This window comes from Ylistrum balloti, unplaced genomic scaffold, assembly GCF_031769215.1.
Source record: "Ylistrum balloti isolate Yb309-2 unplaced genomic scaffold, AGI_CSIRO_Ybal_v1 Utg370912, whole genome shotgun sequence".
Lineage (NCBI taxonomy): Eukaryota > Metazoa > Mollusca > Bivalvia > Pectinida > Pectinidae > Ylistrum > Ylistrum balloti.
In genome coordinates this window covers 82,323-96,519 of record NW_026782517.1, presented here as the reverse complement: position 1 = coordinate 96,519, position 14,197 = coordinate 82,323, and the positions used below count along the sequence as shown (strand labels likewise).

The window sequence follows — 14,197 nt, the reverse complement described above, 5'->3', positions numbered from 1 at the left end:
GCCAAAAATGCTTAAAATTGCCCCTTGCTGCATTATAGTGAATCGTTATATATGTGTTAATGGTTTACATGTCAGGCTGGCAGGTCTACACACTTTTCAGGATAGGTTTCATCAACGAACGGGTTTATTTGGTGCACACAACACACGACAATAGCCTGCCATCTAAATACGGTGGACAAGGGAGAGAACTGCACTTCCCGCGAACTCGGTACAGCAGTTTACCAACAGCGTTACTACTAAACGGAGCTAGGGACTCGGCAGCAGCGTCTAGACATATATACTGAGTCCCGGCTTTGTGGTTGCGGTAGCCAGATGATAGAATTCCATGGTATTCCTTGGTCCAACCGGCAGGACATACGTTACTTCCATACAGCATTAGTTTGGATGCTCGAGTGGTAGCATAACAAACGGCGCATGGCGCCCGATCCCCAGTGGTAGTGGCGCTGAATACTTTTGACTCGTATAAGCCACCATACATATGTGCGTCGTTGTCAACGTAATCTGTAAATTCATGAACAGGGTTATTTGGCATACAGACATACTCCACAGCCCCGCCTGTATCAGTATATAGAGCTCCAGCAGCGACACCTGTGGATGAATAAGATTGTTTCAATACAACGTACAGTAAAGTCAGGTTAAACAATTTACTGAAAGCTTTAATTTGTATCATTGTCATAACGACTAGATTCCCGAAGAAAGCCAATGTTGTAGATAATTGGCACAAAAAGTTGGGGATCATTTTTTAGAGATAAATTTATTTGTATCAAAAGGCAAAAGAATATAAGATAAAAGATTAAGATTTTGACATACTTTGACTAATTTCATTCAAGGGTGTCGTATATGATTACATAACAAGTTTATAACCCTCCAAAACAAAGTTGAAGTCCTAATGGCGCTGAAAATTCGAAATGCTTCAATAGTGTTTTTGTCCTGAATTGGTTCCAATAACGGCACGACATCGGCTTGGAATGCTGCGAATCAGGCACCGTATAGACATATAAGGAATTCGTTGTCTTGAAGAAGAGAGTCAGCAAGCTCTTTTCGGTTGACAGGAAACCGTGGATGATCGGCAATGCGCTGCAGTAACATGACACACGCATGCGCGATCGGGTTAATGTCGGGTGAAAGAGTCCATACGTTCGATAGATGCTGCTTGGAGGTACTCGTTTATAAGTCTAGCTTTATGAGGTCGTGCATTGTCGTCCATCAGTAAAGCCGACGGCACCCGTAAAGTTGGTTACAAGTGAATGAAGAATTCAATCCTGGTACCGTGAACCTGTGAGGCTACAACCTTCAATCACGTACAAGTTAAGACTAATCCCTGCCAAAACCATTATCGAACCCCCATCAAAACGGTCATGCTCAGTGACGCAGCAGTCGGTATATCACATCCAAACATCCAAACACGCCTCTCGCCATCATGAAAGTCAACACAATATTCTGACTCATCCTTGAAAAGAACAGGTCGCCACTGACGCAGTCGCTAATTTACATGGTCAGCTGCCCAATGCTGGTGAACTATACGGTTACGCCGTGTAAGTCGAAGACATATGATCCAGAGCTGCAAAGTCTTTTCTATACTGTTTGTGCACCAACGTCTCTTCAAGTTGCTTGATGGAAGTCTTTATTCAACTTGCAATTCGCCAAGTAAGAGCCGGTCGAGGTCTCTCAGTGACGTTTTCTGTCGTCTGGAATCTATTTTATAATCGAGAAATGGCACTCTGCGACACATTGGGTTGTGCAGCCACAATGCTTGTTGTGCTTACAGGATTAAGAGTGCTCAATCAGTGTCTGTTTCGCTTGTAGCATCTCGACTGCTCGGCCATTGTCTGTTTCACTTGTACTATCTCGACTTATCGGCCAGTCTCTGCAGCTGCCATGTGACGTCTCATGCTAACAAATGTTTAAACAGGATGCAAGTTGACAGGAAATTCAAACAAAACCCCACAGAATCTCTTGATTGATTTGATGTCAACACAGACTTTCATAAGAATCACAGATTGGTTTTACCATATGTTAAATATGTAGGTTGTATGGGCAAATCGTTACCGAAAAGTTATTGTGCATACAATGGTAATAAAACAGTGGTCAAGGATTGTCAAGCAATATATGTTAACAGTTGAAAAAATCAGATATGTTTATGATCCTTAACATTTTGTGTCTAATATATCCTGAGGGGCAGAACACTATCTTACCTTCTCAGTCACATTATATCGTCACTCATATTATACCGTCACTCACATTCTACCGTCACTCACATTATACCGTAACCCACATTATACAGTCACTCACATTATACAGTCACCAACATTATATCGTCTCTCAATTATACCGTCACTCACGTTATAACGTCACTCACAATATACCGTCACTCATATTATACCGTCACTCACATTATACCGTCACCAACATTCTAAGATCACTCACCTTATACCATCACTCACATTATACCGTCACTCACATTCTACTGTCACTCACATTATACCGTCACCACCATTCTAAGATCACTCACCTTATACTATCACTCACATTATAACGTAACTCACATTATACCATCACTCACATTATACCGTCACTTACATTATACCGTCAGTCACATTATACCGTCACTCACATTATACCGTCACTCACATACCGTCACCAACATTATATCGTTACTCACATTATACCGTCACCCACATTATACTATCACACACATAATACCGTCACTCAAAATATACCGTCACTCACATTATACCGTCACCAATATTCTACCGTCACTCACATTATACCGTCACTCGCATTTACTATCACTCACATTATAACATCACTCTCATTATACCGTCACCAACATTTTAAGATCACTCATCTTATACCATCACTCACATTATACCGTCATTCACATTCTACCGTCACTCACATTATACCGTCACCAACATTCTAATATCACTCTCCTTATACTATCACTCACATTATAAGGTCATTCACATTATACCATCACTCACATTATACCGTCACTTACATTATACCGTCAGTCACATTATACCGTCACTCACATCTTATCATCACTCACATTATACCATCGCTCACATTATACCGTCACTCACATTCTACCGTCACTCACATTATACCGTCACCAACATTTTAAGATCACTCACCTTATACTATCACTCACATTATAACGTCACTCACATTATACCATCACTCACATTATACCGTCACTTACATTATACTGTCACTCACATTATACCGTCACTCACATCATATCATCACTCACATTATACCGTCACTCACATTCTAAGATCACTTACCTTATACTATCACTCACATTATAAGGTCACTCATATTATACCATCACTCACATTATACCGTCACTTACATTATACCGTCAGTCACATTATACCGTCACTCACATTATACTATCACTCACATTATAACATCACTCACATTATACCGTCACCAGCATTCTAAAATCACTCTCCTTATACTATCACTCACATTATAAGGTCACTCAAATTATACCATCACTCACATTATACCGTCACTTACATTATACCGTCAGTCACATTATACCGTCACTTACATTATACTGTCACTCACATTATACCGTCACTCACATCATATCATCACTCACATTATACCGTCACTCACATTATACCGTCACCAACATTCTAAGATCACTCACCTTATACCATCACTCATATTATAACGTCACTCACATTATACCATCACTCATATTATACCGTCACTTACATTATACTGTCACTCACATTATACCGTCACTCACACTATACCGTCACTCACATTATACCGTCTCTCACATTATACCGTCTCTCACATTATAACGTCACTCACATTATACCGTCATTCACATTATACCATCGCTTACATTATATCGTCACTCACATTATACCGTCACTCACATCATGCCGTTACTCATATTATACCGTCAATCACCATATACCGTCACCATCACTCACATTATACTATCACTCACATTATAAGGTCACTCATATTATACCATCACTCACATTATACCGTCACTTACATTATACCGTCAGTCACATTATACCGTCACTCACATTATACTATCACTCACATTATAACATCACTCACATTATACCGTCACCAACATTCTAAGATCACTTACCTTATACTATCACTCACATTATAAGGTCACTCATATTATACCATCACTCACATTATACCGTCACTTACATTATACCGTCAGTCACATTATACCGTCACTCACATTATACTATCACTCACATTATAACATCACTCACATTATACCGTCACCAGCATTCTAAAATCACTCTCCTTATACTATCACTCACATTATAAGGTCACTCAAATTATACCATCACTCACATTATACCGTCACTTACATTATACCGTCACTCACATTATACCGTCACTCACATACCGTCACCAACATTATATCGTTACTCACATTATACCGTCACCCACATTATACCGTCACCAACATTATAAGTCATTATACCATCACTCACTCACCTTATACCATCACTCATATTATAACGTCACTCACATTATACCATCACTCATATTATACCGTCACTTACATTATACTGTCACTCACATTATACCGTCACTCACATCATATCATCACTCACATTATACCGTCACTCACATTATATCGTCACCAACATTCTAAGATCACTCAACTTATACCATCACTCATATTATACCGTCACTCACATTATACTATCACTCACATTATAACGTCATTTACATTATACCATCACTCACATTATACCGTCACTTATATTATACCGTCAGTCACATTATACCGTCACTCACATCATATCAATCCTCACATTATACCGTCACTTACATTATAGCGTCACTCACATTATACCGTCACTCCCATTATATCGTCACTCACATTATACCGTCACTCACATTATACCGTCACTCACATTTTACCGTCGCTGACATTATATCGTCACTAACATTATACCGTCTCTCAATTATTACCGTCACTCACATATTCTTATACCGTCACTCACATTATACCGTCACCAATATTATACGATCACTCACCTTATACCATCACTCACATTATACCGTCACTCACATTACACCGTCACTAATATTCTACCGTCACTCACACTATACCGTCACCAATATTCTACGATCACTCACCTTATACCATCATCACTCACATTATATCGTCAGTCACATTATACCGTCCGTCACATCACATTATACCGTCACTCACATTATACCGTCACTCACATTATACTCATTATACCGTCTCTCACTCACACGTTATACCGTCACTCACAATATACCGTCACTCACATTATACCGTCTCTCACATCATACCGTCTCTCAAATTATAAAGTCTCTCACGTTATAATGTCAGTCACATTATACCATCACTCACCTTATACCATCACTCACATTATACCGTCACTCACATTACACCGTCACTAATATTCTACCGTCACTCACACTATACCGTCACCAATATTCTACGATCACTCACCTTATACAATCACTCACATTATATCGTCAGTCACATTATACCGTCACTCACAATATACCGTCACTCACATTATACCGTCTCTCACATCATACCGTCTCTCAAATTAATACAATCACTCACATTATACCGTCACTCACATTATACATCACTCACATCATATACCGTCACACATTACATTCCTTATACTATTATACCGTCACTCACATTATAAGTCACTCAAATTATACATTATATCGTCAGTCACATTAGACCGTCACTCACAATATACCGTCACTCACATCATATCGTCACTAACACTATATCGTCACTCACATTATATCATCAGTCACATTATACCGTCACTCACATTGTACCGTCACCCACATCATACCATCTCTCAAATTATACCGTCACCACATTATACCGTCTCTCCCTCACTCACCATCACATTATACTATCACTCACATTATACTCACTAACACTATATCGTCACTCACATTATATCATCAGTCACATTATACCGTCACTCACATTGTACCGTCACCCACATCATACCATCTCTCAAATTATAAAGTCTCTCACGTTATACTGTCAGTCACATTATACCATCACTCACATTATACCGGCACCAACATTCTAAGATCACTCACCTTATACCATCACTCACATTATACCGTCACTCACATTCTACCATCACTCACATTATACCGTCGCTGACATTATTTTACCGTCACAACAATCTATACCGTCACTTTCATTCAGGTTTATACTGTCACTCACATTATATCCGTCATTCACATTATACCATCACTCACATTATACCGTCACTTATTTTATACCGTCAGTCACATTATACCGTCACTCACACATTATAGGTTTTACATTATAAAGTCACTCACATTATAGTCAGGTGTCACTCAAAATACCGTCACCTTTTTCTGTATATTACATTCACCATCACTCACATTATATCATTATAAAGTGTCACTCAAAGTCACATATAATACTCACTCACATTTTACTGTATACAACAGGTGTCACTCAAATATACCGTCACTCACATTATACCGTCACTAATATTTTCACTCACATTTACCGTCACTCAAATGTTATACGGTCAGTCAGGTTATACCGTCACTCACATTATATCGTCAGGTCACATTACCGTCATCACATTATAGGTCACTCACATAAATTCACAGTAAATCACTCACATTTACTGTATCATTACATTATACCGTCAGTAACATTATACAGTCACCTCAGTAAAGTCAGGTTTTACGTCAACAGGATGTCATAAAGTCAGGTTCATAAAGTCAGGTTTTACTGTATATTACAGGTTGTCACATCACATTATAAGTCACCAACATTAAAGGTATCACAATATACCATCACTCACATTATTTCACTATATTAAAACTAAATTCAGTCAGTCATTTTACTGTATCACACAGGATGTCATTAAAGTCAGGTGTCAGTATAGTCAGGTTTTACTGTATATGTACAGGATGTCATTACTGTAATTACAGGATCAGGTGTCAGTAAAGTCAGGTTTTACTGTATATTACAGGTTGTCATTAAAGTCAGGTGTCAGTAAAGTCAGGTTTTACTGTATATTACAGGTTCTCAGTAAAGTCAGGTGTCAGTAAAGTAAGGTTTTACTGTATATTACAGGATGTCATTAAAGTCAGGTGTCAGTAAAGTCAGGTTTTACTGTATATTACAGGATGTCACTAAAGTCAGGTGTCAGTAAAGTAAGGTTTTACTGTATATCACAGAATGTCAGTAAAGTCAGGTGTCAGTAAAGTCAGGTGTCAGTAAAGTCAGGTTTTATTGTATATCACAGTATGTTAGTAAAGTCAGGTGTCAGTAAAGTCAGGTTTTACTGTATATTACAGGATGTCACTAAATTCAGGTGTCAGTAAAGTCAGGTTTTACTGTATATCACAGGATGTCAGTAAAGTCAGGTGTCAGTAACGTCAGGTTTTACTGTATCTTACAGGATGTCATTAAAGTCAGGTGTCAGTAAAGTCAGGTTTTACTGTATATTACAGGATGTCAGTAAAGTCAGGTGTCAGTAAAGTCAGGTTTTACTGTATATTACAGGATGTCATTAAAGTCAGGTGTCAGTAAAGTCAGGTTTTACTGTATATTACAGGATGTCATTAAAGTCAGGTGTCAGTAAAGTCAGGTTTTACTGTATATTACAGGATGTCACTAAAGTCAGGTGTCAGTAAAGTCAGGTTTTAATGTATATTACAGGATGTCATTAAAGTCAGGTGTCAGTAAAGTCAGGTTTTACTGTATATTACAGGATGTCATTCAAGTCAGGTGTCAGTAAAGTCAGGTTTTACTGTATATTACAGGATGTCAGTAAAGTCAGGTTTTACTGTATATTACAGGATGTCATTAAAGTCAGGTGTCAGTAAAGTCAGGTTTTACTGTATATTACAGGTTGTCATTAAAGTCAGGTGTCAGTAAAGTCAGGTTTTACTGTATATTACAGGTTGTCAGTAAAGTCAGGTGTCAGTAAAGTCAGGTTTTACTGTATCTTACAGGATGTCATTAAAGTCAGGTGTCAGTAAAGTCAGGTTTTACTGTATATTACAGGTTGTCATTAAAGTCAGGTGTCAGAAGTCAGGTTTTACTGTATATTACAGGTTGTCAGTAAAGTCAGGTGTCAGTAAAGTAAGGTTTTACTGTATATTACAGGATGTCATTAAAGTCAGGTGTCAGTAAAGTCAGGTTTTACTGTATATTACAGGATGTCATTAAAGTCAGGTGTCAGTAAAGTCAGGTTTTACTGTATATTACAGGATGTCATTAAAGTCAGGTGTCAGTAGAGTCAGGTTTTACTGTATATTACAGGATGTCATTAAAGTCAGGTGTCAGTAAAGTCAGGTTTTAATGTATATTACAGGATGTCATTAAGGCCATGAATGTAAGGTTTTAATGTATATTACGGGATGTCATTAAGGTCAGATGTTAGTAAAGTCAGGTTTTACTGTATATTACAGGATGTCATTAAAGTCAGGTGTCAGTAAAGTCAGGTTTTACTGTATATTACAGGATGTCACTAAAGTCAGGTGTCAGTAAAGTAAGGTTTTACTGTATATCACAGAATGTCAGTAAAGTCAGGTGTCAGTAAAGTCAGGTGTCAGTAAAGTCAGGTTTTACTGTATCTTACAGGATGTCATTAAAGTCAGGTGTCAGTATAGTCAGGTTTTACTGTATATTACAGGATGTCATTAAAGTCAGGTGTCAGTAAAGTCAGGTTTTACTGTATATCACAGGATGTCAGTAAAGTCAGGTGTCAGTAACGTCAGGTTTTACTGTATCTTACAGGATGTCATTAAAGTCAGGTGTCAGTAAAGTCAGGTTTTACTGTATATTACAGGATGTCAGTAAAGTCAGGTGTCAGTAAAGTCAGGTTTTACTGTATATTACAGGATGTCACTAAAGTCAGGTGTCAGTAAAGTCAGGTTTTACTGTATATTACAGGATGTCATTAAAGTCAGGTGTCAGTAAAGTCAGGTTTTACTGTATATTACAGGATGTCACTAAAGTCAGGTGTCAGTAAAGTCAGGTTTTAATGTATATTACAGGATATCATTAAAGTCAGGTGTCAGTAAAGTCAGGTTTTACTGTATATTACAGGATGTCACAAAAGTCAGGTGTCAGTAAAGTCAGGTTTTACTGTATATTACAGGATGTCAGTAAAGTCAGGTTTTACTGTATATTACAGGATGTCATTAAAGTCAGGTGTCAGTAAAGTCAGGTTTTACTGTATATTACAGGTTGTCATTAAAGTCAGGTGTCAGTAAAGTCAGGTTTTACTGTATATTACAGGTTGTCAGTAAAGTCAGGTGTCAGTAAAGTCAGGTTTTACTGTATCTTACAGGATGTCATTAAAGTCAGGTGTCAGTAAAGTCAGGTTTTACTGTATATTACAGGTTGTCATTAAAGTCAGGTGTCAGAAGTCAGGTTTTACTGTATATTACAGGTTGTCAGTAAAGTCAGGTGTCAGTAAAGTAAGGTTTTACTGTATATTACAGGATGTCATTAAAGTCAGGTGTCAGTAGAGTCAGGTTTTACTGTATATTACAGGATGTCATTAAAGTCAGGTGTCAGTAAAGTCAGGTTTTACTGTATATTACAGGATGTCATTAAAGTCAGGTGTCAGTAGAGTCAGGTTTTACTGTATATTACAGGATGTCATTAAAGTCAGGTGTCAGTAAAGTCAGGTTTTAATGTATATTACAGGATGTCATTAAGGCCATGAATGTAAGGTTTTAATGTATATTACGGGATGTCATTAAGGTCAGATGTTAGTAAAGTCAGGTTTTACTGTATATTACAGAATGTCATGAAAGTCGGGTGGCAGGAATTCAGGTTTAACCGTATTTTACAGGATGTCATAAACGTCAGGTGTCAGTAGAGTCTGGTTTTACTATATATTACATGATGTCATTAAAGTCAGGTGTCAGTTAAACCTGGTTTTACTGTTTATTATATAATGTGATTAAGGTCAGGTGTCAGCAGAGTTGGGCTTTACTGTATATTACAGGATGTCATAAAAGTCAGGTGTCAGTTAAGTCAGGTGTTACTGTATATTACAGGATGTCATTAAAGTCAGGTGTCAGCAGAGTTGGGCTTTACTGTATATTACAGGATGTCAGTAAAGTCAGGTGTCAGCAGAGTTGGGCTTTACTGTATATTACAGAATGTCATTAAGGTAAGGTGTCATTTTACCTGGTTTTACTGTATATTACAGAATGTCATTAAGGTAAGGTGTCATTTTACCTGGTTTTACTGTATATTACAAGATGTCACTAAAGTCAGGTGTCAGTAAAGTCAGGTTTTACTGTATATTACAGAATGTCATTAAAGTCAGGTGTCAGTAAAATTAGGTTTTAATGTATATATCAGGATATCATTAAAGTCAGTTGTCAGTTACTTCTGGTTTTACTGTTTATGACAGGATGTTATCAAAGTCAAGTGTCAGCAAATTTTGGTTTTACTGTGCATATCATAGAACGTCCTGAAAGCCAGGTGTCAGTTAAATAAGGTTTAAATAAATATAACACAGAATTCCTGAGAGCTAGTAGTCAGTTAAATAATGTTTTACGGTATATGTCACAGAATTTCTGAGTGTCAGGAGTCAGTTAAATGAGGTTTTACTGTATATATCACAGAATTCCTGAGAGTCAGGAGTCAGTTAAATGAGGTTTTACTGTATATATCACAAAATGTCATGAGGATCAGGTGTTAGTTAACTCCTGTTTTTACTTTACTACCATGGACTGTTCTGAGAGTGAGGTGTCAATTTCAAAGTATGTTACAAGATGTTCTTAAGGTCATGTATTGTTATAGCCAGATGTCAGTTAAGACAGGGTTCACTTTGAATATGATATGTCCTTAAAGTCGTGCGTTAATGTCCAGTTTGATTGTATCTGATGGGATGTCCTGAATGTCAAGTGTCAGTAAAGTCAGATATCACAATATCAAAATTGGTCTATATCCAAAGGACATCAAAGTGAATGTTGACAATTCTTATACAGTATCTATCTAGATTCCATGTCGGGCAAATAACGGTAATGTCAGACTACATTTTATGCTGGAATGTCAGCAGAATGAGGTGCAGACACCAACTCCATGTCTACAGAAACCTTAGCTCAAGCTTGAACGATAAGAAAGAATGCAGACTGATATATGTATTTTACATAGAATGCTCATTTTTATACCTATAGATTTCGGACAAAAACCACCAATGTGATAAATATTGAATATGACACAGTTACCTGTGTTGGGAAGTTTCATCTCTAGAGTATCCAACGTGTCCTGTTGCGTATTGAATTCAGTCTGGAGAGCGTATACTTTGGCAGTTAGTTCAGCAAGACTGGACTCAATGTGAATCACGTAATTCGGATCGGATAGAAGTATCCGTTTATCTGCACATGCCTGGTATTGGAAGAGAAAGAAGTAAAGGGAAAGCAAATATATTGATGCCAGAACGATAGCCATGGCTGTGAAGTTCGGCACAGATAGAGGTCATGTTTAGATATAGGACACGTAGATAAGGACATATCATGAAGTATATGGCCGCTTTAAATTATATAACTCTCTCGCTATAAAACAAGGAGAGAAAATCCAAACGGGGAGAATGAAAGATATGGATTTCATATTGATGTTAGTGTTCAAAAGAGCATGAACAACTGAACAGTCTCAAGAACAAACTAAAAATAAGATTCTATACCTGGCTCTTTTTTATTTCCTTTCTTTTTTGAATTTGTGATCAAGTATCAAGTACGACTGTACAAAAGAGACACACCGGAAGAAAACCATTAAATACAAAGTTAGACTTAGAAACAATAGAGCCAAACAATGAATTTAACTACATCAAGGGCCTACATGTTAAAGCCTAAATGAGGAAAATCCAAATGAGCGAAAGAAAACACAAAAATCTAGAGAGGACCATGCATTAGCCCCAATTTTCTAATTTCATATATCTGAGAAGTTTAGGACGTCAAGTAGACGTATATATATATGTATATATCGCCTGGGATGTAAATCTTGGTCAATCCAAGAGAGTAATATCACGTTCTCAAAAGAAACCGGGGTTGATAAAAATAGAATCCCCGACGTGTAACAATCGGCAAACACTCATATCGCACAAGGTGGTGAAAGAATGTATTCAGATCATTATGACGACCATGAAACTTCCTTATAATATTCGTTAACCTGCATCTATCGCAACTATGTGTTGCACCTGTCAGTTGTCAATGTCTTGCAAGGAAATCGTAATACTTGGCGCAACCCATTGAATGTCTTATATGACCATAACCGTTGATAGGTCTGACAAAGAAAACCAAACCAAACTTCAGGAAGTGTCGCGTAAGTCAATACAGATAATAAAAAAACAATATTAACAGATGCACGGTTTGAAAAAAGACCGGTTAACAAAAATCAAATAAAGGTTCTTCTTGTTAAGCACTATCAATATTATGGTAATTACAAGAAAAAAAGATATTTTTCGGACGAAATATTTGAGAGTTTCATAAAAAGACCAAACGGCTGGCTGATGAGAACGTTTGCCTGTGGATAAAATAAGATCTGAGGCTGTAAAATCTGCGACGACGAGGAAACCTTGTGATCTGAGTTGATAAATCAGGCAAACTCTTAGTATTCCTAAGGGACAATGACCTTTTGCATTGGTGTTAATGCTTCTCCTGAGTTCCCCGTTAATAAGAGTAGTTAAAGGTATCAGCATAATGAAATCATATTGATTACAACGTTATTGTGTACACTCCGCAAGTATATTTTCTTGTTATTTTCTATTTTGTTTTTTTTCTGAAGGATGTATTCAGTATACATCGTAAGGATAAAGAATAGCGATAGTTCTATGATGTCAAAAAAGAATAATATCCATGCTCATTTTTTTGACGTATACTTTGGTTACTGGTGGTGTGGAGTACAATAAGAGTGGCGTACATACTACACGGACAGATGTATAAGGGAAAAGGTTGCACCGGCGATATATTCTGAGCAGTATTAATGCTGTTCCATTTTAATGTCACGTAACCCAATGGACGGAAAGATAATTACGTTATGAATTGTATATAGGCCTTTAAGACCATAAATCGCGGTTGGGTACTCGGACGATGTTTATTTGACACCATCAATGAAATTAACGTGTAAACCACGTTTTCATTGATATGTTAATGTAATGTATCATTCACAATCATGCATTGGTTTAAATCCTGATTGGAACACGAAAAGATTTTTTTTTTACTTTGCTGCACAATTATGACCTGCTCAATAAATACTTGGGTACCCGTAGAGAGTTCTTTACATTTGTACTTCGGGCGTCAGAGAGTCTTTATAAAATGCATTTCATCACGCGTAATATTTAGCACAGAGACAATTATCATTTTCAATATTATACATGTTCATTTTTATAACGAATGAAGAATAAAAAAGAAAGCATAAAACTGAATGACACTGAATCAAAGCGCTATGCATTTAATTGATGTAGAAGCAAATCGGCAGAATAGAAACAAATATATGGCATAAGAATTTCACATTAGTATATGCATGTATATCGCAATCAAATAAAAGTATATTCACATTTTACACCCTCCTTCATTTTGTAAATAATACTAAAGTTTATGATCTATCTTTTATAATATGTGCCTTATATTTCAATAATTTTCAAAGGTTGATATTTTGAAATTTACAAAACATTTATCTCTGTACAAGAAAAGACTAAGGGGTGTAACTTTCAAAGGTTTTTCAGACAAAGATTAAAAAATCTGTCGCTTTAATTTTTAGATCAATCGAAAGTGTACTTATTTTGAAAAAAAAATAAAATTAAAAAAACTCACGGAAGTTTAATCACTTGTAATCGCACAGAATGGAATAATTGTTAGTATTTAGCTGAGCATTAAATAAAACAGGAACTTTTATACGTTCCTTTACTTTCAAAATCATACATTTTTCTTTTGTTCATGACCTATAGTATATAATGTGTTTTCTATATTTCAATAGTCCTCAAAAGCTTACATTTTGTAATCTACAACACATTTATCTCTCTTCAAGAAAAAAAGACAAAGGCGTGTGACTTTGTAACTGCTTTTCAGGCGAAAATTCTAAATATGCGTCGTTTCGATTCCCAAATCAATCAAAAGTGACTTCTCTTGAAAACCCACAAAAGTATACTATTTG

The 14,197-nt window shown here is 36.7% G+C and overlaps 1 protein-coding gene across 1 annotated transcript; it reads right to left on the bottom strand.

Moving 5' to 3' along the window:
* Positions 1-124: 124 nt before the first annotated feature.
* On the bottom strand, positions 125-11,497 carry LOC132559440 (uncharacterized). Its single transcript, XM_060224059.1, has 2 exons — positions 11,269-11,497; positions 125-654 (listed from the first exon to the last, which is right to left on the bottom strand). Exons 1-2 carry the CDS (start codon positions 11,495-11,497, stop codon positions 125-127), a joined length of 759 nt encoding a protein of 252 aa, XP_060080042.1.
* Between the last annotated feature and the right edge of the window lie 2,700 nt (positions 11,498-14,197).

What these genes read in the sequence shown, in the direction of transcription:
- LOC132559440 (XM_060224059.1), bottom strand. Translation starts at nt 11,497, where the DNA reads ATGGCTATCGTTCTGGCATCAATATATTTGCTTTCCCTTTACTTCTTT. An exon ending in ACTTCCCAACACAGGTAACT is followed by an intron (nt 655 to 11,268) that starts GTGTCATATTCA and finishes TACAAATTAAAG; the next exon opens with CTTTCAGTAAATTGTTTAAC.